Consider the following 27,249-nt stretch of genomic DNA (forward strand, 5'->3'; position numbering starts at 1 on the left):
TCTTCCATACTGTGTTGCTTTTGGTATGAGATGGGGTAAGCTGAGTAAGATCATTAACTATCTTTTTAGCTTTCTTAAAGGCATCCCGGCTTTTAATTTCTGCATATATTCATCTTTTGTTATGGTAGAAGATGTGGGTGTCGCGCCACAACCCCCCCCCCCCCCCCCCCGCCTCTTCCTTGTGCTTTCTCTCATAATTGCCCTTTGTTAAACACTTCTTGGGTTTCTTTTGTTTGTTATTATCTCTCTGGAAGCAATACGGGGCATCTTTTAACCAGTCTACCCCCCCCCCCCCCGTCTCATACAAGTCCCATTGTGGGTCCCCTGAGTACCAGAGAAACACCTTTTTATCCCCTAGACATAATCTTTTTACCATATCCATATGGAACTCATCATTATCACCATCCCGGGGCAAAGGATTGGCGCTATGCATAGTTTCGTTCCACCTCAATAAATTTGATACCCACGGGACTATGAACTCATAATCCGTACCACAAACCCAAGCTACATTACCGTATATACTCGAGTATAGGCCGACCCGAATATAAGCCGAGGCCCCCAATTTACCCCCAAAAAAACTGGCAAACTTATTGACTCGTGTATAAGCCGAGGGTGAGACATGCCTGTCCATCCCTGTGTGTGTGTCCGTCCCTGTGTGTCCGTCCATCCCTGTGTGTGTGTGTGTCCATCCATCCATCCCTGTGTGTGTGTGTGTCCATCCATCCATCCATCCCTGTGTGTGTGTGTGTCCATCCATCCATCCATCCCTGTGTGTGTGTGTGTGTCCATCCATCCCTGTGTGTGTGTGTCTCCATCCATCCATCCCTGTGTGTGTGTGTGTCTCCATCCATCCATCCATCCCTGTGTGTGTGTGTCTCCATCCATCCATCCATCCCTGTGTGTGTGTGTCTCCATCCATCCATCCCTGTGTGTGTGTGTGTGTGTGTGTGTGTGTGTGTGTGTGTGTCCAGCCTACCTGTGTCCCGAGCCTCCGTCCCGTGCCTTGCCTCCTTGCCTCCGTCCCGTGCCGTGCCTTGCCTCCTTGCCTCCGTCCCGTGCCGTGCCTTGCCTCCTTGCCTCCGTCCCGTGTCGTGTCGTGCCTTGCCTCCGTCCCGTCCCGTCCCGTGCCGTGCCTTGCCTTGCCTCCGTCCCGTGCCTTGCCAGGATCGCCTCGGCGGCCATTCTAAAATTCAAAAGCCCCGCCTCCGCCTGTGATAGGCGGAACACTGAATTTCCCAGCAGCCTGTGTTCCGCCTATCACCGATATCGTCTCATCCTCGTACTACGGACGAGGATGAGACGATGTCCGTGATAGGCGGAACACAGGCTGCTGGGAAATTCAGTGTTCCGCCTATCACAGGCGGAGGCGGAGAAGGAGGCGCGGCTTTCAAATTGTAGTATGTCCGCCGTCTGTCTGCTCGATACGCTGATCGAGCAGTCAGACGGCGATGACTCGAGTATAAGCCGAGGGGGGCACTTTCAGCCTCAAAAAAGAGGCTGAAAATCTCGGCTTATACTCGAGTATATACGGTATCTTTACATGCAGGGCAGTCTTTAATATTGATTGGACCCTGGGCAAAAATTTTCTGAGGGGGGGGGGCATGCAATTTCAATATCCAGACATACATTAAACTGATTTAAGTCTAACTGCTAATTATTGTATCAGATCAGGCAGCAATTGTGATTGGTTGCCAGCGGTTACAGCATATCATTACTGTTTACTGACTGGCTGCTAGAGGTTATAGCACACATTACGGCTCATTGATTAGTTGCTAGAGGTTACAGCAAATTATTTCTGCTTGTTAATTGGTTGCTAGAGATTACTGTACAGTAATACTGCTCACTGGTTGGTTGCTAGAGGTTATAGCACATCATCTCCTCACTGCAGGGGAGCATGATATACATATGAATGCCGCTTTTATTTATAGATCAATGCCACTGGCCTCAGCTATTTAATTATGAATGATGGTTATTTACATGTAAACACAGGGTCTGTAGGTAAGTCATCTGTACACAATAGGGCAGAGCTGGGCAGCATTAGTACCAGCACTTCACACTGAGATATCGGGACACAGCACAGGACTAAAAATTCAAGGGACAAGGGAATTTAAACTGGGATAGTTGGCAAGTATGCGGCAGCTGCTTTGGGCCCCACAATAATGACAGGGCCCAGGGCAGCTGCCCCTTTTGCCCTGCCTTAAAGACAGCCCTGTTTACATGTTTCCCCAGGGTTGGCAGGAGGGGGGTGAGCCCATTTACCATGTTGTTGACACATATTGACAGTGGGGAATGACTCTTACCTTACAGTCGCCTGATACACACAACAAATTATCTGACAGAATAAGCGGAAAAGTTTTGGGTCACGGTGGATTTACCTCATAGACTATTCGCCTTCCCAAAAAGAGTCATAGTACTGTTTAAAATTATATGCCCTTCCAAAGGGTTTTCTTAGGTCTACCAAAGACCTTTTTCTATATTAGTCTATATAGGCGTGGTTCGTCTCCTTTCTATACACTTTAAAAAGGACTAAAGCTTTATCAGAGCCACGGCAAGAAAATAATTTGTCAGATAAGACAAAAATTCACTTACTGTGGATTATTGCTTTATCCAGGAGGAGCCCCAGTTTGAAAGTAAATATTACTGGACAGCCGATCACCCTTTGTTCCTTGGTAACCCACCGGAACCTTTCAGCATTCTGGAGCTCCAATGACGCACAACAGGCAATTTCAGTGTTCAAAGCAAGTCTAAGGTCTTCAGAATTAATAGCTTTATATGCAAGTAACAACACAAGAGGGGAGGGGTAAACTTACTCTTAATGCTTCTAAGGGTTATGCAAACTTCTACAGAGATTTTTTTCAGCATGAGTTTAGGCAGCTAAAATGAATTTGCAAAGATGGCTTATCTAGCAAGGACACAGGATGCCATTCTGAGGATCAGCCTAACAATAATGACTCAGAGTGGGGGGGGTTAATTCAACTTTAACTTCAAGCAAGAAGTGTAAGATAAGGCACATACATTCTGAAAAACAAGAACTGTAAAATGGAGGGGACATTACAAAATGGAGTCGCAATTGATTATGTTCTGTTACAATGAGGTGACTGACTGTACTTGGGTGCCTGAGGGGAGGAAAGTGAGAAGGAGGAGGCACAACTCCAACGAGGCAGGAAGTCCTCTAGGGGGCAGCTTAAGGGCAGCCACCCTATTGCATAACAACGCAGAGCTCTGCAGGTGCAGGGCGCTGCTTACAACCCACTGACTCTTAAAAGTTCCTTGGTGTGGGCATTTTTCGATACATGTGCAGCAGATCGCACCATTGCTGTTTTCAACTTATCAAACATGGTCAGAACAGCAGCTGCTTGGGCACCATATGCTTGACCAGACATACGACGGCCTGCCATGCAGTTCGTTGGCAACAGCGCTTGAAAGACCCACATCAAAGAAAAAGGCAGACTTCTTGCTCCTCGTCTGGGATCTCCAACCCTACTATACATCCAGTCCTCTCAAAAACCTGCACTGACAGGAATAAAGTAATAATGGAATATATAAAGGAATAATGTGCTCTGCACATTTACTGTAATAAAATGTAATATTGCAGCTTACCAGTCTTTAGATGTGTTGGCAGAAATGCCCATTCATCTTGCCAGAAATGTTGTCATTGTCATGTCCTGTTGGTTGAACTGGAGGCAGAAAACCATCTCGTCTTCCTTGTTTAAACAACCAATCCCACCTACTCTCATGTAATGAAAATTAACAAAGACAGGCATGTTTGAATTCCAGCCTAGTGTGACAATCATGGTTGCTGCTATAGATAAAATAAGAGAAAATTTATATAGAATGGCAATTTTATGCATTTATTTTTTTTTATTTTATTTCTTTTTAGTACCACATCCAGTGTTTGAAACTAAAAGACAAAAAAAACCCTAGTGGTAGACTTTTAAGGCACGTACGAGAGAGTATTTAGAGTACAAAAATAATTTACTGATTATATAATATCATAAAAACATCTAGCATAGGGAATGGGTTTACAGCGTAATCACCAAATCACAGTAGTCTACTGTACTTTTGCACCCAACTCTTGCACTCGGAAACGCGTTGAGTGCAAGAGTACAGTGGACTACTGTATGTACATTGGTAATCATGCTGTAAACGTAGATAAAATAAAGGTGCAAAGTAGCATGCAGAGACAGGAATTGAAGGGTCTGCAGGATTAACAGGTGAAAATAAAGCCGAAATAAATAAACAAATGCAGCCACTAATGCAAGGACCCTAAGCAGCAATTTATTACACTTTTATGGTTTGCACACACTTTAATAAAAGGAGTTGTTAAATTTTTAAATTTGGCAAATAAACTTCAATGTGAAAACTTCAGTGGTAAATGTTTATTTGCCTTCTTTACATCTATACTATAATTTATATTTATAATTTATGCTGTCTACCCCATGTGTTGTCAAAGATATCGGTTGCTCATGTTATCCACATTTACTGTCGTGTATACAATGATACTCCTTGCACTTGTGTTTTTCTGATGATGGAACAGATGCTAACCAATTGGCTGTAACTGTCAATCTGAAATCAGTAACACTGCATTTTATTTCTCCAGATAGAAATAATAGAAGGATCCACAGAGAAGATCATTCCAAGATTGAGACTGGATTATGGTGTGGAGCATGCAGACTTTGTGTTTATTGATCATTTTAAGGAAAGATACCTTGTGGACACCAAATTACTTGAAGTAAGTAACTTCATCAAGGCTGCTGAAGAATTGTCTAGGAGAATATCTGATGGAATTTGAGTTGCAATGGAGTACATGGGCCAAATGTTGCTCGTATACAAATTCTGACTAATATCAGACTAGGTGTTCTTCCAGGATGCAATTAATTTACTGTTCCCTTCACAGATTTAGCACTGGTGTGTGTTAGGGCTGTTTCAGACGGGTAATGAGCAGGGCCGGAATGGCCTACCGGGAGTTTTCCCGGTAGGCCACCTGCCCTGGGGCCGCTTTTAGTTGCGGCTGCATTAGTGCTCTCTCCTGTGGATCACACAGCGCTGGCTGGCTCTGTGTTCGGCGGCCGCTCTGTAACACGGCCCCACCCCCTCAGACTGGCTCGTGTGATAGTAGATAGAATCAACTTTCCGCCTATCACACGAGCAGGTCTGAGGGGGCAGAGCCATGTTACGGAGCGGCCACCGAACAGAGCCAGCCAGCGCTGTGATCTGCGGGAGGAGATGCTGCAGGTACAGCCCGCCCTGTGTGGATTCTGTTTTCAGAATGTTTTGCTAGAAAATTACTTGGAACCTCCCCAAACACACATTATATATATATATATATATATATATATATATATATATATATATATATATATATATATATATATATATATATATATATATATATATATATATATATATATATATATATATAATATTGTGAAGTTTGGGGATACTAGCTCCGCGGGATTAAGTGCATAAACCGTTATCAGGTGAAACCAAAATATATTTATAATTAAATCAAAAATAAAGCTTTTCTTCAGCAAAAAAAACCCCATAAATTAAAGTCCGCTTATCTTCAGTACAAAATAATACAAAAAGAAAGTTCTGTAGACCAAAAAGTTTCTTTTGCAGAGAACTTTTTGCAGCCTCCAAACCAGCAAACAACAGATACAACACAGCCAGACAGCTCCTCAGACAGGTGTTCATCTCCTTCTCCTCCTCACCACCACCTCTCTACTACTTCCTGTCTTATAGGCTGTCTGTCTTCCTGGAGGCCGTTAACCCCTGGTGGTCAGGGAGGGAGGCTCTTTCCCACCCAAATGTCACTTTAGAGCCTCCCAAATTCCGGGTCCCAACTATCTCTCTTAAAATATAGAGAGGACCGCGAATCGGTCTTCTCCCGAAAACTATCCCCGGAATTTGTCGCCCATTTTTGGGTGACCCCCTGAGGCCTACCATGATTCCCTTAAAGGGACCACATCCCGAATATAGGCGCCACATAGTACCCCCCAACCTTGGCGTCCTGTACAATATATATATATATATATATATATATATATATATATATATATATATATATATATATTATTATATATTTTTTTTTAGAAGAGACCCTAGAGAATAAAATGAAGATCATTGCAATACTTTGTCATTTCGTATTTGCGCAGAGGTCTTACAAATGCAATTTTTTGGAGAAAAATACCCTTTTTTAATAAAAAAAAAATAGGAAAACATAGTTACATAGTTGGTGAGGTTGAAAAAAGACACATCCATCAAGTCCAACCTATGTGTGTGATTATATGTCAGTATTACATTGTATATCCCTGTATGCTGCAGTCGTTCAGGTGCTTATCTAATAGTTTCAAGAAACTATCAATGCCCCCCGCTGAGACCACTGCCTTTGGAAGGGAATTCCACATCCTTGCCGCTCTTACAGTAAAGAACCCTCTAGGTAGTTTAAATTAAAAAATTAAGAAAAATAAGAGAAGACCAGGGTTTGTGAAAAAAATGTTTATGCTCAAAAAAGCTCAAAGAAGCTTAATAAAAAACGTGCAAAAGAGCCCCAAAACGCACAAGTTTCTTCACACTGAAATAAAAACTCAGATGCCTGTAAAAGCAGATTTTTTTTTTTTTTTTTTTCTTGAGCTGCAGTGTGCATGACCCTTTAAACGCCAGCGTGCATTTTCAGAGATCTGTCAACAAACAAGATATAATGTTGCATGTCTCCTCTCCCAGCACGCTGTATTGTAACATTTGATTTGCAACCCCTCCAATCTGAAAAGGCGGCTTAGCCTTTACTTGGGGCCAATTCACACCAGAAACTGCAAGTAACTGCGTGTTTTTTTGGAGTGCAGTCCAACATACATCCAACTGCATCCCACTGCGTTAGGTGTAAAAGGACCCTAAAGCCAGTCTAATGCTGCATTTCCAAAGCTACAATCACCCCAATCGTTTTCCATCTACTTTCCTGCCCAGTGCTCACAGCAGTGGTGTCTTCCCAAATGCTTCCAGGTCTGCAGGTAACTCACAGCTTCTTCTATGATCAACTTGTTACACTGCAGACACACTTTCCTCTGTCTTCACACAGTTCTCTGTGCTTGTGATTTCTCTATAACGTGCAATGGTACCAGAACTAGGATTTCAATCTCCTCAGCCAAGTGAAACTCAGAAGTAAGAAATAACACCTTGAAGGTCATTTAGAGGTTCAATCCAGTACTGTGCAGATCTTGACAGTTAACAGTTAACATCCAGATACTCTAGGTCAAAAGATCATATTGTGATCGAATCCACCAATACACATATGAATAGGATGGTGGCTGACACATTATGATCATAGCCACACTGGAAGGGCGACTGTGCCCAAGGGTGGTCATTCACAGGTGATCACTGTTTGAGGGATTACATGGGAGAGGCCATGGATAGCTCTGGGAGCAGTTGGCCTCCTATGGTTTTCAATAGGCTTTCTACCTGCAGCTGATCACAGGGAACCCTGCTGGGTCTCCCGCATCTAATTCGCAAGTATGAATGGGGCCTATTCTGAGCTGTCAGCACATTAGGACTGCCCTTACTATTTACCTATTTATTTATTTTTTTAAATATTTTTATTTATATTTCAAAAAGAAAATAGAAAACAAACATGCATCAACAGGGTACCCACATATCATGTGCAGACAGATAACCAAATTGCAGCATATGTGGATCACAGTTATTTCCTAGCAATGTGTAGAGTCACTAGTCATTGCAGTACAGATTACAGACATAACCCGAGACCTCCCTCCTCAATACAAAAACCACAGAAGATAACAAAGGAACCCACCCCCCACCACCCCCCTAGCCCAATCAATGGTCAAATGCTTTGCCTCAACCCATGCCGCCCAGATCTTCCCAAATTTCCTGGGGCAGTTCCTGCCCAGATACGTGTGTTTGTATAGCGGCAAAGCCGCGTTTACCAGGGACTGCCACAATTTTTTAGTAGGAGGAAAGAGGTTGATTCCATTGCAGTAGTATTGCTTTCCTCGCGTATAGTGTAGTGTAGAAAATAAACAGTTTCTTCCCCCAGCAGATTTCCAAAAAGTCACAGATACCCAGCAGGAGAGGTATTGGGCTAAGTGGGATCGTAAGCTCCCCCACAGCATTAACGTCGGCCAGGATGCCTTTCCAGAATCCCACTACCCCGGGGCAGGACCACACCATGTGAAAAAAGTCAGCATCGTCTTCGTTGCATCTAGGGCAGGTAGTCAGTTGGTCAGGGTAAATCCTTGCCAGGCGTGCCGGCGAAAAGTATACCCGGTGGAGGAACTTCAATTGTGTATATACCTGTCCCTTGCAGAAATCGCCAGGGTCAGGTATTGCTGTATACCCTCCTCCCAGTCCTCTTCAGTAAGTTCTGGAATGTCACTGTGCCAGAGCTCAAACAAATGGGAGATCCTAGTCTCGTCCTGTATGGCCAGCGTGGTATAGATCGTAGATATTGTGCGCCCCCCCCCCCCCCGCAGAACCAAGCACATCCTCCACTGCAGACACCCCTAGAGTCACTCTGGGTGGGAATTGAGACCGGAAGGCGTGTCGCAGCTACAGAAATCTGAAAAACATATGATTCGGCAGGTCTCTAGCTTGTTTAAGAGCGTCAAAGGAGAGTAGTTGCCCCTGAGATACTATGTCCCCTAGTGATGTAACTCCATGCCTGGCCCAGACAATCGGATCAGGGATGGACTGAAAATGGGGCAGGCGGGGGTTCCCCCAAAGGGGAGTCCCTGGGGCCCACACCCCTGTGCCCACCAGCTGTTTGTTTACCAGTTCCCATACCTTAAGAGTCGTCGGCATCGGAAGAGTTATCCCGGGGTTAGATCGGGGTCCCCTATGGATTAGGTTCCTTGGTTCCGCATAAGAGCCCAACAACGCCGCCTCCAACGAGGATGCAGGGTTGGCCGGGCCCTCGGAGAGCCACCATTTAATAGTCACTAGGACTGCCGCCCAGTAATACTTCAGGAAACAGGGTAATGCCAAACCTCCGCGCACAAGGGGCCGTTGGAGGATTGTTCTAGCTATTCTAGGGGGCTTACCATTCCAAACGAAGGACGAGATAATGCCATCCAGTTTCTTAAAGAATCTAAATGGGATATGGACTGGGGTCTGGCGGAAGAGGTAGGTAAACTTGGGAAGAACCGACATTTTAATTAAATTGACCTGTCCCACTGGTGAAAGCGGCAGGGACCTCCACACATTGCACTTCTGGGCTAGCTGGGTGACCACTGGACTCAGGTTAAGGGTAATAAATTGTTTCAAGTCTCTGTATTTCCACACCCAGATATCTAAATTGAGAAACCCTCTGCAATTGCCCATCCACCCGGGAATCACCAGCACCATCATGTAGTGGAAATAAAGTCGATTTCGCCCAATTTATTCGTATACCCGAGAACTGTCCAAACTTGTCGATAAGCGACAATGCTGCTTTTAGGGAGGCTCCGTCATCTCTGAGATACAACAGAGTATCATCAGCATATAACGAAACCTTTTCCTGCAAAGGACCCCTGACAATGCCCCGAACCTCAGGGGGGGAGCGGAGGAGAGCCGCCATAGGTTCAATTGCCAGGGCAAAAAGCCCCGGGGACAGGGGGCACCCCTGCCTGGTTCCCCTGTGGAGGGGAAAAAGCGGTGAGAGGACCGTGCCCGTGCGCACCCTAGCTGTGGGAGCCTTGTACACTGCCCTGACCCAGGAGATAAAGGCTGGACCAAATCCAAACTTGCGGAGGACTTCCCACAAATAGTCCCACTCCACGGAGTCAAAGGCCTTCTCCGCGTCTAGGGAGGCCACTACCTCCTCCCCGCCTTCTGCATCCCCCGAGGCCAAGACAGTGAAGAGCCTGCGAATATTAATGTCTGTCCCCTTCCCTGGCATAAAGCCTGACTGTTCCTCATGGATTAGGGTAAGTATAACATCGTTCAGTCGCCTGGCAAGGATTTTGGTCAGCACTTTTGCGTCTGAGTTGAGCAGGGAAATAGGTCGGTATGACGAGCGCAGCTGGGGGTCCTTCCCAGGTTTAGGGATCACCACTATAATGGCTTGTGCCATAGATGGAGGGAGATCTTCCTCCTGGAGGGACGCGGTAAGCATGTCGTGCATTCTAACCGTCACCTCCTCCAGGTAGTGTTTATAGAATTCCGGGGGTATCCCACCCTCCCCATGGGTCTTTCCCGGCTGCATGGACCCCAGTGCAAGTCGGACCTCCTCCAGTGTGATCGGGGAGTCCAGGCCATCCCTGGCCTCAGAGGTGAGGGCAGGGAGTGTCACCCCCTCTAAAAAAGCATGCAACGCCTGCGGTGATGACCTTACCCTAGATGAGTAGAGGGTGGAGTAAAACTCTGCAAAACCAGCGTTGATGGCAAGGGGATCCGTCACCAATGTCCCAGCACTATTCTGTATTCGAGGTATAGTGGAGATTGGGGCCTGCTCCCTAGAGATCCAGGCCAACAGCCTCCCCGTCTTTTCGCCCTGTTCAAAAATCCTCTGCCTCTGAGCCAGGTGACGTTTGCTTGTCTTAGCCACCCTAAGCAGCACCACCTCCCGATACGCTACTTTCATATCTTGTGCCGTGAGCGGGATGGCCGTGAGGGTGAATCGGGTTTCAAGGTCTTGGGCCCTGACTTCTGCCTCCTCTACGGTGATCCTATCATTCCTACGCTCTCGGCCAATGGAAGAAAGGTAACACCCCCTCATGTAGGCTTTGAAAGTATCCCAGACTATCCCCCTTGCAGCCGTGCCTGCATTGGAGGCCCAGAATCCCCGTATTTCACCGCCCATCTCAATGGCAATAGTGGGGTGCTCAATCCAGTACCTTGACAATCGCCAGAGTCTATCACGCTGGGGGGTAGAGGTCTGCAGTGTACACAATAGTGGGGAGTGGTCAGAGATGCCCAGAGGGAGTAACTCTATCCCAAGAACCCTGGGAAGCATGGGGGCACCAGCGTCAACAAGGTCAATACGGGAGAGTGTGTTGTGGGAGGAGGAGTGGCACGTAAACCTTCGATCTGATGGGTGTTTCCACCTCCAGACATCCTCCAGCCCAAACACCTGGGCCCAGCGAGAAATTGGTGAGTCCGTAGCCCGGTCAGGCGCTAACCTATCTAGGGAAGGATTGGGAGGGATATTAAAGTCCCCCGCTAGAACTACATTGTCAGTATGAAATTGGGCGATCAGGGCAGTCAATTTATGTAGCAAAGACAGGTTCGCTGGAGGTGGCATATAGAGACCCACCAGCACCATCTATATCATGTCTATTCTGGCGTGCACCAGCACGTATCTCCCATCCTGATCTGTAACAATATCAAGAGGCTCAAAATTAAGGGACTTATGGACCAGGATGCTAACCCCCCGGGCATAGCCGGAATACGTGGCATGATAGTGGTATCCCACCCAGGGCCTTTTCAAGCCCATAGCCCCTTCCCCCTACTAGATGCGTCTCCTGAAGAATACAAAAATGCGGAGCATATTTTTTCATGTAGTCGAAGACAAGAGAGCGTTTAATCTTCTGGTTAAGCCCCCTAACATTCCAGGAGAGGATCTTCAACGGAGCCATAACCTGGAAGGGCAGGGGGGACCAACGGATATGGCCGCCTGACCAGGGTCAAGGCACAAATATCTCATCTTAAGTAATGCAATGACACCTAGGACAGAGTCTCCTGCGCAGAGTAAACAGACTCCAGCGCAGCCGCTTCCTGGAGGCAAAACATGTTAAAGGGGAACAAACAAGAGTATAGGTGACGCCTCAGATTGAAGTACATTGTTCACTTGGAGTGTTCCAAGGGCACATTCTTAGTTGCAACTCTTCCAGCAAGGAAGAGACAAAAAACAAAAAAGCAAAAAAATTGGAAGAAGAAAAAATAAGGGAATAAGACAAAACAAGGGGGGAGAAAAAGGTACAGCTCTGGGAGCCTGGGCTGTCAGGGTGTCCAGGTCCGGCATCCCCGGTATAGTATGTCCATGTCCAGAGGTAACCATACAAACCCCCTCAGGCATCAACCTAGGGGAGAGGTGAGGCCATAAGACAATAATATGGACCCCCCCCGCGGAGCATCAGTGCATAAACAACCACTCCAGGTCATCTCCTCGCCCCCTGCCCAAAACAACTAATGGGAAGGAGGGGGGCAGCCTAACCGGATCCCCAAGTTCAGAGACGGAGGGTCAGAATTGGAGGGGGGGGGGGACTGATCTGCTTACCACTGGGCAAGGCTGGTGATGCGTGTGGACCTCAGTCAGGGATTCTCCATCCAGGATCAGCCTTGCCGGGGGAGGGAATCAATCCATCTGGAGGGCTAACTCGGGGAGGTAAAAAAACTGACGGATTCTCCATCAATCACTGAGTTTCGCGGGGAACATCATGTTGTACTTGAGACCTTTGGTGCGCAGCTGGGCCTTGACTTGGTCGAATGTCCTGCATTGCCTTTGCGTCTCCATTGAATAGTCAGGAAAGAGCATTAGTTTAACGTTTTCAAAGCGCAGTTCGCCCACCTTTCTCGCCTCCCAGAGAACCAGGTCTCTGTCTCTAAAGTTCAAAAGGCGGAAAATAAATGTGCGCGGCGGGGCTCCTGGCGGGCCTCGAACAGACGGCATTCTATGTGCCCGCTCCACCACAAATTGAGGGGAGAACACAGCTAGCGGGAGAAGTGTGCGCAGCAGATGTTCAGTAAAAGCCTCAGTGTCTCGGCCCTCCGAACCTTCTGGCAGGCCTACCAACTGCAAATTATTCCTCCTGTTCCTGTTCTCCTGGTCCTCCGTCCTGGATTCCAGTGCCTTCATCCTCACTTGTAGGGTGCGGAGGGAGGTATCATGGTTGCGGGTGACCTCTTCCACGTCCCCCACCCTCCGCTCCGCCTCAGTAAGCCGCTCCCGGTGTTTATCCATATCACGCCGGATAAGCCCCATGTCAAGCTGTATCTGCTCTATCTTAGTGGTTAGGGTAGTCTGACAGCCCGTAATCACTTGCATAAGAGCCTGGAATTGTTCAGCACCCAGCAGCGGCGTGTCAGCTTGGTCCGTCTGAGACGCCATGTTGGTGTGGGCCTTCCCGCGTGCAGCGCGGGTCTGTAGCGGGGTTCCCGGTGCTGTATGTTTCTTCCTATGGGAACCGGAGCTGCCCCTGCGCATCCCCGATCCTCACCACCGCTTCACCGGCCCAACAGGATAGGTATATGTCCCTAATTGCCGGATAAATAGCCTGCCAGGTGCGGAGCGCTCTTCCAACACGTCCTAGCTGGTTGCCATCTTGGCCACGCCCCTCATTTACCTATTTATACTATGCTCAGAGCACATCGCTTACCATACCGAGTTTCTGAAGGTCTACTTTGATGCAGCTTGCCACACATATACATATTAGGCCTTAGCAAGCTGCTGTGTGTACTACAGGTTAATGTTTCATTATAATAACATAAAAGGCTTGCCTGTGTGTACACGTTTATTCAATTTTCAGTGTCGTTGGTATCGCCTTGTTTTTTATTATAATGGTAAATAATTGAAACCTGGAATGTTTGTAGCCACTTTAGATGGGTAACTGTCTTCTTCACTCTCTCTGCAGGACTCAAGCTTACTCAAGAAAGGATCAGTGCTATTAGCAGACAATGTTGTGTATCCCGGTGCTCCAGACTTTCTAAAATATGTAAGGACATGTGGCCGGTATGACTGTACCAACTACCCGTCTCACGTAGAATACACAGACAAGCCAGATGCTTTGGAAAAAGCGGTATTTCGGGGCTAGTAATCATCCATGCAACAGAACCGGTTAACAAAAAGCATCCTAAATAATCTACAGTAAAATGTTTAAGGACTGGAACATTGGACAAAAGTATTTGACACAGCTGTCATCAAAAGTACTGTACAATTTTAAAGGTTTGCACAAATATCATGAACTAAGGTCAAGCATAAAAGAAATTAATTTTGTAAAATTGCCAAGGACCTGAATTCATATCTAAACCCAGAAACAAGAATTGAATATATTGCAGTTTACCAATCCTTAGATGTGGTGGCTTTTTTTTTTTTCATCTGTTAATCCTGAGGCTTTGCTTATTTTTTCATTGTATCTATGGAAGTCACATGGTTATCACACAAACTGGACTTCAAACACGTCTACCTTTTTTGTTCCTGTTCATTACATGGTGGATTGAAGGAACTAATAGTTTAGACAAGGATAGGGATTTTGTGTTTTTTCACCTGCACAGGAAGTAACCAGAGAACTGTGTTTCTGGCAAGACCAGAAGGTAGTTTCTGTACTTGCTAAAAAAAAGTGTTCTTGGCCTGAAAAAAATAAAACTAATGCAGCCAATGCATGTGAAATGATCATTTGTAATACCCTTTTGTTTTTGGGTTTAGATATACTTTAAAAGCAGTGGATGTTCAATAATGCCAGCCAAACACTTAAATCATCTCTTGATTATACAATAGCTTTGATTGTTTCAAATGATCTGATTTGTTTTATACAAAAAATAGCATTACTCTGCTGAAAAATGATTGTTCATTGAATAAATCGCACATCTAATGAAGGCTACTAAATGAACTATGGAAAAATATAATTCTTCTCTTTAGTCCATTGTAACATTGTGTATAGCATATGGCCAATACAGTATATAACCAATGTATCTGATCCTATTACACTTCAGAATAAACGATGAACACGTTAACCAGTTATGTAATTAAAGCCTGAACCCTAACTGTTCACTGTTGTACTGTTTTTTTTTTTTTTTTTTTTTTTTTTTCCACATGAAAATTATCATAGGAACCAGGCAGTGGATACTCTTCAGGGTCGTCTTTACCCCGAGCAAACATTTTCTTGGGACCTCACATTTGACAGATTGATGGTGGGCTTATTAAAGCGGGAGTCCGCGTTTTTTTTTTTTTTTTTTTTTTTTATTTAAAGCCAGCAGCTACAAATACTGCAGCTGCTGACTTTTAACCACTTCAGGACCGCCGTATTGCCAATGTACGTCAACAGAATGGCACAGGCAGGCACAATCACGTAGATGTACGTGCCTGCCTTCCAGCGGGTGGGGGGTCCGATCGGACCCCCTCCCGCTGGATACGGCGGTCCGGTTCGCTCCAGGAGCGCTCCGTGATGAGGGGATGGCCGTTGGTTTTCGGCCACCCCCTCTGGATCGCTCCTGGCCAATGAGAAGCTTCCTCCCACTGTGTATTGTTTACACAGGAAGGAGGAAGTGATGTCATTCTCCTCGGGGCGGTCTTTTTGACCGGACTACGAGGAGAAGACTAATAGTAAGTGTGCACCAACACTACACTGACATGTAGGTACACACAGGCACACAAACCCCCCCCCCCCCCCGATCGCCCCCCGATCCGCCCCCCTAGTCACAGTGTCACTGATTGCATTGATCATTTCTTTACTGATCAATGCATTCAGTGTCAGTTGTGACAGTAAAAACTGTCAGGACAGTTAGTGTTAGGTCCAGGGTAGCCCCCTATCACCCCCCAATAAAGATTTAACCCCCTGATTGCCCCTAGAGTTAACCCTTTCACCCCCTTTTGCCAGTGTCACTAAGCGATCATTTTTCTGATCGCTGCATGTGTCGCTAGGTAGCTAGTTATTTTTTTAGGTTCACCGCCAGGTTTTTATATCGCTAGGTACCCCGATATACTACCCAATAATGGTTTTAACCCCCTGATTGCCGCTAGTTAACCCTTTCACCCCCTTTTGCCAGTGTCACTAAGCGATCGTTTTTCTGATCGCTGCATTAGTGTCGCTACAGTCGCTAGGTAGCTAGTTATTTTTTTAGGTTCACCGCCAGGTTTTTATAGCGCTAGGTACCCCGATATACTACCCAATAATGGTTTTAACCCCCTGATTTCCGCTAGTTAACCCTTTCACCCCCTTTTGCCAGTGTCACTAAGCGATAATTTTTCTGATCGCTGCATCAGTGTCGCTAGGTAGCTAGTTATTTTTTTAGGTTCACCGCCAGGTTTTTATAGCACTAGGTACCCCGATATACTACCCAATAATGGTTTTATCCCCCTGATTGCTGCTAGTTAACCCTTTCACCCCCTTTCACCAGCGATCACAGTATAAGTGTCACTGGTGACGCTGGTTAGCCAGTTAGTTATTTAGGTTCCCCGTCAGGTTTTTATATAGCGCCAGGGACCCCCATATACTACCTAATAAAAATTTGAACCCCCTGATTGCCCCTAGTTAACCCTTTCACCACTGATCACCGTATAAGTGTTACGGGTGACTCTGGTTAGTTTGTTTTTTATAGCATCAGGGCACCCACCATTTATTACCCAATAAAGGTTTAACCCCCTGATCACCCAGCGGGTGATATCAATTAGGTTTTAGGGTCAGGGTCTGCGTCGCCCCAGGCAGCGCTAGGTTAGTGCCAGTACCGCTAACACCCACACGCAAAGCATACACCTCCCGTAGTGCTATAGAATCTGAACAGATCAATATCTGATCTGATCAGATCTATACTAGCGTCCCCAGCAGTTTAGGGTTCCAAAAAAACGCATTGTTAGCGGGATCAGCCCAGATACCTGCTGGCACCTGCGTTTTGCCCCTCTGCCCAGCCCACCCAAGTGCAGTATCGATCGATCACTGTCACTTACAAAACACTAAACACATAACTGCAGCGATCGCAGAGTCAGGCCTGATCCCTGCCATCAGGGCCGCTGATAGAAATCATGGGGCCCCGTACAGCCTACCTGACGGGGCCCCCTTCAGCTCCACCCCTGGCCCCGCCCATGGTCCATCCTTCAGCCCCGCCCCGTCCCAGCCCCTCCCCAGACCCCGCCTTGAAACAAAGTGCAGGTTTGTCTACAAGCGATAGGCATGGCTGGCACTGTCTGTAGCACATTACGGCATTGGCGGCATGGGTGACACTGTCTGTAGCACATTACGGCATTGGCGGCACAGGTGGCACTGTCTCTGCAGGCAGCACATGCGTTATGGGCCATAAAGCATGTGCTACCAGCAGACAGTGCCGCCAATGCTGTAACGTGCTGTAAACAGTGCCAGCCGTGACACTAATGGCATAACGCATGTGCTACTTGCTGACATAATGCCATTGGCAGCATGGATGGCACTGTCTCTGCAGGCATCACATGCGTTATGACATTAGCATCATGGGTGTCACTGTCTGCAGCACAATATGGCGTTGGCGGCATGGGTGACACTGTCTGCAGCACATTACGGCATTGGCGGCATGGGGGGCACGGTCTCTGCAGGCAGCACATGCATTATGGCCCATAATGCATGTGCTGCCTGCAGAGACCGTGCCACCCATGATGCCAATGCCATATTCTGCTGTAACAGTGCCACCCATGCCGCATGCGTTATTGCCCATAACGCATGTGCTACCTGCAGACAGTGCCACCCATGCTGCCAATGGCATAATGTAAAGATGCTGCTGCAGTAGTAGTAGATCTTGAATCCACCCCCCCCCCCCAAGCAAGCACACACCTGTCTGTGTTCTGTGTTAGCCGGGCCCCAGGAGTCACTTCTTCCTTGATCCTGTTGCTGGTGGCTGTCTGGACTGGAGTACGAGTGTCCACAAAAGTTTCCAGTCAGATGCCAGATCGATCTGCTACTTTTTTTTCTTCCGCTCGGCGCTCGTCTCTCTGCTTTTTCTCTAGCCGAGCGAAGAACATAGCAGAAGGGGAGGAATCACTCCGCGCCAGGGAAGGCAATATAGAGGACGCGCTGGCCGGAACTTGAGCCAGCATGAGGAGCGGGCGCAGAGAGGACATTCTTCCGTTTCCGAAATAGAGAAAATAGTCCCTCCCCCTGCCTATTGAGCTATCGGCCTAAAAAAATATGTAAAAAGAACGGCAAGGGGTGGGGGGGGGTGGGGGGGGGAAGAGAGTCAGTCAAGGTGGCTGGGGGATTTTTTTTTTTTTTAACATTAATTGGATTTTTTTTTTTTAACATTAATTAGGTCTCTGTTTAGGTTGCCCGGGCCCCCCTGCTGGCCGGGCCCAGTACAACAGGGCCAGTTGTACTGGCCTATCAGCGGCCCTGCCTGCCATCGCTAACAGGTTTTTTGGTAGCATTTTATATTTAAATCCGGAAGGCAGTGCTTGGTTTTCGGGGTCCCGTACGTGGCTAGGCTCCCAAAAAGTCCCCCACATGTGGTATCCCCGTACTCGGGAGAAGCAGCAGAATTTATTTTGGGGTGTAATTTGACTTCTGCCCATAGCATGTGTGAGCAATATATCATTTAGTGACAACTTTGTGCAAAAAAAAAAAAGTTTGTAATATTCCCGCAACTTGTGGCAAAATATAAAATATTCCATGGACTCAACATGCCTCTCAGTAAATAGCTTGGAGTGTCTACTTTCCAAAATGGGGTCATTTTGGGGGGTTTTGTGCTATTTTGGCATTTTATGGCCTTCGAAACTGTGATAGGTAGTGAGGAGTTAAATCAAAAATTTGCACCCTTAGAAATCCTGAAGGTGGTGATTGGTTTTCGGGGTGCCGTGCGCGACTAGACTCCCAAAAAGTCCCACACATGTGGTATCCCCATACTCGGGAGAAGTAGCGGAATATATTTTGGGGTGCAATTCCACATATAACCATGGCATGTGTGAGCAATATATCATTTAGTGACAACTTTTTTTTATTTTTATTTTTTTTATTTTTTTTGTCATTATTCAATCCCTTAGGACAAAAAAAATAAATATTCAATGGGCTCAACATACCCATCAGCAATTTCCTTGGGGTGTCTACTTTCCAAAATGGGGTCATTTGGGGGGGATTTGTACTGCCCTGCCATTTTAGCACCTCAAGAAATGAAATCGGCAGTCATGAATTAAAAGCTGTGTAAATTCCAGAAAATGTACTCTAGTTTGTAGACGCTATAACTTTTGCGCAAACCAAAAAATATACGCTTATTGACATTTTTTTTACTAAAGACATGTGGCTGAATAAATTTTGCCCTCAATGTATGACTAAAATTTAGTTTATTCGATTTTTCTTATAACAAAAAGAAGAAAATATCTTTTTTTTTTCAAAATTTTCCATTTATAATCTTTTTCCATTTATATCGCAAAAAAAAAAAATCGCAGAGGCAATCAAATACCATCAAAAGAAAGCTCTATTTGTGGGAAGAAAAGGACGCAAATTTCGTTTGGGTGCAATATTGCATGACCGCGCAATTACCAGTTAAAGCAGCGCAGTGCGAAATTGCAAAAAGACCTCTGGTCCTTAAGGTGTTTATTGGTCCGGAGCTGAAGTGGTTAAAATAGTGACACTTACCTGTCCAGCGCGCCCGCGATGTCGGCACCTGAAGCCGATCTCTAGATCGTCTCTCGGGTGCTGCCGCCGCCATCTTGGGTATGGGAATCAGGAAATGGAGCCTTTCGGCTTCATTTCCCGGTTCCCTACTGCGCATGCGCGAGTCGCGCTGCGCAATAAGGACGGTCCCCGCCGCCTCTGGGATCTGTGTGTTTCCCAGCAGGCAGCGGGGCACTTGCGGAAAGGGGCGGGCACTTGCGGAAAGGGGCGTAATCTACGCCCCTTTCCGCAGAGAGCTATCCCGGAAGTGGGTGCAGATACCTGTACTGTACAGGTATCTGCACCCCCCTCCCCCCTGAAAGGTGCCAATTGTGGCGCCGGAGGGGGGGAGGGTTTCGATGAGCGGAAGGTCCACTTTAGGGTGGACCTCCGCTTTAACAACAGTTGTAGGCAGGACTTTCAAGCATACTCATTTACCTCCCCAGTGGGCAGGATTCAGTATAGGTGATGGTAGATATGATCTCAAGGGGCCATGATATACATATGAATGCCGCCTTTTTTTACATATGAATGCTGCCGGTCTGCCATTATTTACGTATGAATCCCATCACTATTTACATATCCATGTCGGTGCATACAAACACAGGGTCTGCAGGGGAGTCATCTGCACACGACAATAGGGCAGAGCTGGGCAGCATTAGTAACAGAACTTCACACTGAGATATCGGGACACAGCATGGGGCTAAAGCTTCAAGGCACAAGGGAATTTAAACTGTGAAAGTTGCCTAATATGAGGCAGCTGCTTTTGGCCCCACAACAATGACAGGGCCCAGGACAGCTTCCCCTTTTGCCCTGCATTAAATACAAGACTGTCTTTAACTTTGATAGGACCCTGGGCAAACATTTTCTTAGGCCCCCCCAAATCCACTTGTCAACTATTTTCAGGCAGTGTAGGCTCAAGGGGCATCTGTAGGCCCCGCAACAATGATTGGGCCTGGGGCAGCTGCCCCTTTTGCCCTGCCTTAAAGACAGTCCTATTTAAAGACAGCCCTGATACTCTTGCCTGCAAGAGGCAATTCTAGTTAGAGCACCACTAAATGTGTTGCCTGCCTTAAGGTAAAAAAATGTCCTGCTAATTGTTGTGCACCTCTCCCTAAACATTTGCCTGACTCCTCCACCGACCCAACGCTGTCCCATCTGCTGTACCCTTTTTCTGGTCTCACTGGAGACACTGGTGGCAGTGGGAGCCATAGGCCCCTTCTGCTGTCCGTTAAATCCTGTGAGGAGGGAGTGGGGGTGTGCCTGAGCTGCACTGTGTGTCCATGGATGCACACCTGTGTAGGTGCCCCTTCAGCATCTGGCTTCCTGAAGGAGCTCCCTCAGGAAGGAGTATTGAGCACTGGTGGGAGACTGCCAAAGAGGAGTCACTCTGTACAATATCATTGCACAGAGCAGATAAGTAAAACTTTTGTTATTTTAATTTAAAAAAAATAGCCCTCAATATCACTGTGCAGCAGAATTGGTCTGATGCTGCAACCGATCTGCTGTGCTGCACTGTGGAGTAGAGTGTCCTCTATGTGGCTGTTCACCACCATGACAGGAGCTGCTGTGTGCTGACCAGGGATGAAATTCTGTGAGTTTCTGTGGATGTCTCTCAACCTTTTTTCTTTCTGGTCATCCTCAGGAGTTTCTCCATTGCCTAGGGAATGTCCAGATGTGTTTCTGGAGCGGGTAAGTAGCTGGAAATCTGTCTTAGCACTGAGTGTTCAGAAGAGCTGAATTAGGAAGCTTCCGTGCAGCTCGCGAGCCGGCTCCTCTCCCCTTTTATATTGGCTTTTGAAATTAACGAATGCAGCAATTTAGAAATTGATGAAAGGTTTATCACTAAAATTTTTGATAAATAGTGCAATTTTTTTATCCAGCTATAAAGATCAAACAAAAATTAGGACAAAGGGACTTTGTTCTAAATGAGGGACAGTCCCTCAAAATTGGGGACAGTTGGGAGCTATGCAGTTTATAATGCATATACATACATATGGATTTGCAGAGGGTGTGCAGTACAGATTCTGTCTAATTCCACTGTGTGGTGGTCCTTGTTATCACACACTAGTTGCTAATTATACATAATGCAGGCCCCTTAAAATGTTCATCAAGTCTGCTTCATTACCAGGCTGATGAATCCCTCATGAGGTTACAGCTTGGGATAAGGTCATCCAGTGCCCAGGGCAAAGGGACGGGAGGTGACATAGTGTCTCCTCAGTGCCTGTCAAATGCCCTCTGAAAATGGCAACCACTGCAGGTCACTCTTCAGAGGGCTACCACAAGTATAAACAAGCCCTAACTTAGTGGGATAGCTAAAAGGGTAGGGGAAGGGATTTCTGAGGTGGAGAGGGGAGGTCTGTGGCTGACTTGTTCCCCACCCTCTCTGTACCCACAGTTCACACCTGAGCATGACACCTGCCAGAAAAGAAGGCAGCTTCTCCTTCCCATCTCAAGTCATGTGATATGTCACATGACAAGGGGAGACAAGAAGCTGCTCAGTCTGCCCTCATGCCCCAGTGGCACACACTGAGAATGCACCTCAGTCTCAGTGGAGTGTACTTTGCTGCCCACAGTAGGTTGCTATTGGAGGGAGGAGAGCGCAAAATCCTCCCTCCAGCAGCTAACATATCTCTGCTCCTTCTGACAGCTGTGGGACTACAGTCACTCCTCTCAGTGAGAAGCAAGTGTAGGAGAGGTACAGGAAACAGCACAGGGGGAATCGATAGGATTGTAGCAGACCTGGAACACCTTTGGGTGCCCCAAGGAGAGCAGTAATGTAATGTGCTGTACATGCTGCAGCGAACACTGAGTGTGGCCAAACTGCTGGGGTAATGTAGGGCCATAGGTAAACAAAACCTATTTATTGCTGTGTTTTATATGTAGGGGTGGGGTGAATGTGGAATACTAATCAAAGGCACATCCCTGGAAGATATGCAACTAGGTTTCAAAAAATGTAGAACCGGATGAGACTTAAATTTTGCCTCAGAAGTCTATAGAAAAAGATTATTATCTAAAAAATCAAGTTAAGATGCATTACAGTCTTATGGTTTGATTTGAATTCAAGGTGTGCAGGTCCCCAACAGTTTACAAAGATATGGCTTAAGCGTTTCGCGGACAGTTCTGCTTCGTCAGGGCCTTGAAAGTAGCACAATGGGATGTCATATGAATTCTACAGATAAAACATTGATTAATACTAAAAAAATGGTGTGATTACATGAATGAAAAATAAGTAATATATAGACATCTTAATACATTGGCCTTAACATGAATTTACATCAATACCATATCACAATAAATGTTTGTTAATAAAATATATATAGTACATTGTAACATGTGAATACAGCTACATTTTATACTTATTGGTGTGCAACGGTGCTTCTTGCACAAGGAATTTCAAGTGGGAAAGGTCAATTAAATGATGTGAACTGTCTAAATATGTGACATTCAAATTTATTCCAAAAAATAAAGATAAATATAAAAAACACAGTGTTTCATTGGTATGCATCCCCACTCACAAGAAGACTGTAGTCAGAAGACGTTGCCTCAGTGGGACATTTGAGGCCTGGGAGCACGTAGGAATACTCCACCCCACCTCAACAGAGGAAAATGACGAAGCATAACTGTCCACAAAACGCGTAGCCCATATCTTTGTAAACTGTCGAGGACCTGCACACCCTTAATTCAAATCAAACCATAAAGACTGTAATGTATCTTAACTTGATTTTTAGATAATAAAATGTTTATTTTTCTATAATTACAGTATCATATTCTATTTTTCTATACTCCTCTGAGGCACAATTAAAGTCCCATCCTGTTCTACATTTTTGAAACATAGTTGCCTATTTATTGTTGTGTCACAAAGAATGCAACAAGAAATGTAAGGGTGCAATTAGGGCGGCTAAGATGGAACACGAAAGACACATAGCAGAGGAGAGCAAAAAAAATTCTAAAAGTATGTAAGCAATAAAAAAGGGAGGACATTCCATATTGGCCCCATAAAGAATGAGGAAGGACATCTGGTTACAAAGGATGGGGAGATGGTGAAGGTATTGAATTTATTCTTTTCCTCAGTCTTCATGAGAGAATCTGGGGGCTTCAGTAACCAAAACTGCAGTATTTATCCTTATGACATATTACAGGAAGCACCTACATGGTTAGCAGAGGACAGAATTAAAATTAGACTTGGGAAACTTAACATTAATAAATGACCGGGACCAGATGGCTTGCATCCGAGGGTACTTGGGGAACTCAGTCAAGTATTGCCAGACCATTGTTCCTAATTTTTACTGACTGGGATGGTACCAGCTCATTGGAGAAAAGCCAATGTAGCACCAATATTTAAAAAGGGCCCAAAATACATCCCTGGGAATTACAGACCAGTTAGCCTAACGGCAATAGTATGCAAGCTCTTTGGGGGGAGGATAAGGGACCATTATACAATATTTTAGTAACGAGAACGGTATCATTATCAGTAATCGGAATGGATTCATGAAGAATCATTCTTGCCTAACCAATCTATTAACCTTCTATGAGGAGGTGAGTTGCCATCTAGATAAAGTAAGGCCCGAAGACGTGTATCTGGATTTTGCAAAAGCATTTGACACAGTTCCCTATGAACGTTTTCTGTACAAAATAAGGTCCGTTGGCATCGACCATAGGGTGAGTACATGGATTGAAAACTGGCTACAAGGGCAAATTCAGAGGGTGGTGATATATGGGGAGTACTCAGGATGGTCTGGTGTGGAAAGTGGGGTCCCCAAGGGTCCTGTCCCGGAGGCAATATTTCATTCATAAACTATCTGGAGGATGGGATGAACCGCTCAAACACAGTATTTGCGGACGATACTAAGCTAAGCAGGGCAATAATTTCTCTACAGGTTGTGGAAACCTTGCAAGAAGATCTGAACAAATGAATGGGGTGGGCAACTACATGGCAAATGAGGTTTTATGTAGAAAAATACAACATAACGCATTTGGGTGGCAAAAATATGAACGCAATCTATACACTGGGGGGAGAATGTCAGGAAATGTTCCATCCGCTGGCAATATCTGTCTTTTGGTGTGCAGTACTGAGGTCCACCAGCAGGTGTCTCCTGGCAGTTTGGAACTGTCAGGAGAGCTTTTCCCTGCTGATGTTATGTCATCTTTGGGCTGCAATACTGGCGTCCATCAGCGGATGGATCCTGGCAATGTGGAGCAGACTGCACCTCCTGCAATCAGGTGTCACTTGAGGCCAATCACAGGCTTAAAAAAACTTGGCAAGCACTCACATGTTTGCCTTGGTTTTGTCTTTGAGCCCCGGCCTGTTTCCTGTTATCTTGAACCTTGATTCCTGCATCCTGAACCTGTTATACCTGATCCTGTCTATTCCTGCATCCCTGGAACCTTGTCCTGCAACCGGATCCCTTTCTCCTTGTCCCCCCATCTGCTAACCTCCTGTTTATGATCCTGGCCTGGCTTGACTACAATTCTGGTATCCACTTTGTTATATATACTGGTTGGTTTGTTGCCACTGTTATTTGGTTTTCTCACTCTGTTTGGTATTGGTGGTGTATTCACATTATATGCATTTATCTTAATAAAATCACTTACTTTCACCTACTTATGTTTTGTTTACTCTGTCGCAGTCACACAGTTCTGGTCATATCCGGTTTATGACAAGCTCTGGGGGAATCTAGGATGGAAAAGGACCTGGGGGGTCCTAGTGAATGATAAGCTCAGCGATGGCATGCAATGCCAAGCTGATGTTAACAAAGCAAACAATGTTGGCATGCATTAATAAGGGGATCAACTCCAGAGATAAAACAATAATTCTCCTGCTCTACAAGACTCTGGTCTGTCTGCACCTAGAGTATGCTGTCCAGTTCTGGGCACCAGTCCTCAGGAAGGATGTATTGGAAATGGAGCAAGTAAAAAGAAGGGCAACTAAGCTAATAAAGTGTCTGGAGGATATTATTTATGAGGAAAGGTTGTGAGCACTGAACTTATTCTTTCTGGAGAAGAGACACTTGACAGGGGATATGATTTCAATTTAAAAAATACCGTACTGGTGACCCCACAATAGGGATAAAACTTTTTTGCAGAAGGGAGTCTATCAAGACACGTGGCCACTCTTTAACCTTAACCAGTTCACGACCAGCGCACACCGGTGTACGTTGGCAGAATGGCACAGGCAGGCATATTGGCGTACAGGTACGTCCAACCTTCAATGCCGCCCTGCCATTTCGAGCGTGCAACCGGCGGCACGCTCGCGTGCTGGTCAGGACCCCCATGAGTCCAGTCGCGGGTCCCGCGGAGTCGATCGCCGCGGGCATACCCGCGATCGTTTCACGGGGCGGCTGAACGGAGAGATGCCGTTGTAAACAGCATCTCCCCATTCTGCCTAGCAACAAGTGACCCTGATCTCTTCTCTCCATGTGATTGGAGCAGAGATCAGCATTCACTAAATGAAAGCCCAGCCCCCAACAGTTAGTAACACACCCCTAGGAACACTTAACCCCTAACTGCCACCCACTGGTTAACCCCTTCACTGCCAGTGTGATTTACACAGGAATCACTGCATTTGTATAGCAGTGATTGCTGTATAAATGACAATGGTCCCAAAAATGTGTCAAAAATGTCCGATGTGTCACAGGCTCCGTTGATAGGCTCGCATTCATAAAAGTGAATCAGTCGTGGATCAGCTGCTATCAAGCACCTGATGTTGATGTAACTGAATTTGCTATGGATGTGGGATCCCTTGAAGACTGCCTATCCTATTTCTCCTCAATCTTGATGATGCTAGCTTCCAACAATATTTTTGGTTTAGGGCACCTCCACCCAAGGCCCAATTTTTTGGCCCCTGTTTAACCACTTCAATACCAGGCACTTAAACACCTTCCTGCCCAGACCAATTTTGAGCTTTCAGCGCTGTCGCACTTTGAATGACAATTGCGCGGTCATGCTACACTGTACCCAAATGAAATTTTTATCATTTTTTTCCCACAAATAGAGCTTTCTTTTGGTGGTATTTGATCACCTCTGCGGTTTTTATTTTTTGCTAAACAAATAAAAAAATACCGAAAATTTTGAAAAAAAAAATGTTTTTTTTGTTTCAGTTTCAAAACTTTGCAAATAAGTAAGTTTTCTCCTTCACTAATGGGCACTGATGGGGTTACACTGATGGGCAATGATAAGGTGGCACTGATGGGCACCGATGAGGTGGCACCAATGAAGTGGCACTGATGAGGTGGCATTGATGGACCCCGATATGTGGCACTTATAGGCGGCACTGATGGGTGGCACTGATGGGCGACACGGATGGGCACTGATAGGTGGCACAAATTGCCACTGATAGCTGGCATGGATTGGCATGGATGGGCATGGATAGGTGGCACAGGTGGGCATGGGTTAGTTGGCACAGGTGGGCATGGGTAGGCGGCACAGGTGGGCATGGGTAGGCGGCACAGGTGGGCATGGGTAGGCGGCACAGGTGGGCATGGATGGGCACTGATAGGTGGCATGGATGGGCACTGATAGGCGGCACAGATGGGAACTGATAGGCGGCATTGTATTTTAATATATTGTACTAATGGATGCCAATCAGTGCCAATCAATAATGCATGCCAATCAGTGATGCCCATTGTGGGCACTGATTGGCATCCATTATGTGCACTGATTGGCATCCATTGTGGCACTGACTGGAATCCCTGGTGGTCTAGGGTGGCATACCTTGTCCTGGGCATCCCTGGTGGTTTGGTGGCGTCCCTGGTGGTCCAGTGTGGGCATCCTCGGGGGGGCTGTGCTGATAATCGATCAGCACAGACCCCCCCTGTCAAAGGAGCAGCCGATCGGCTCTTCTCTACTCGCGTCTGACAGACGCGAGTGAGGAAAAGCCGATCACCGGCTTTTCCTATTTACACTGTGATCAGCCGTGATTGGACACGGCTGATCACATGGTAAAGAGTCTCCGTCGGAGACTCTTTACCGAGATCGTAATTGCCGGGTGTCA

At 46.2% G+C, this 27,249-nt stretch overlaps 1 protein-coding gene across 3 annotated transcripts in view; it reads left to right on the forward strand.

The window, feature by feature from the left end:
* LOC143940393 (catechol O-methyltransferase-like) overlaps positions 1-14,696 on the forward strand; it is a 90,700-nt gene extending 76,004 nt beyond the window's left edge. For all 3 annotated transcript variants that reach the window (XM_077461689.1, XM_077461688.1, XM_077461686.1), the window contains exons 4-5: positions 4,601-4,732; positions 13,563-14,696. In XM_077461689.1, coding sequence (XP_077317815.1) covers positions 4,601-4,732; positions 13,563-13,742 — 312 coding nt within the window. In that variant the 3' untranslated portion in view covers positions 13,743-14,696. The remainder of the gene's footprint in view (positions 1-4,600; positions 4,733-13,562) is intronic.
* The last annotated feature ends 12,553 nt before the right edge of the window (positions 14,697-27,249 follow it).

The sequence above is a fragment of the Lithobates pipiens genome, unplaced genomic scaffold, assembly GCF_037356315.1.
Source record: "Lithobates pipiens isolate NorthernLeopardFrog02 unplaced genomic scaffold, aLitPip1_a1.2 Scaffold_3, whole genome shotgun sequence".
In the NCBI taxonomy this organism is placed as follows: Eukaryota; Metazoa; Chordata; class Amphibia; order Anura; family Ranidae; genus Lithobates; species Lithobates pipiens.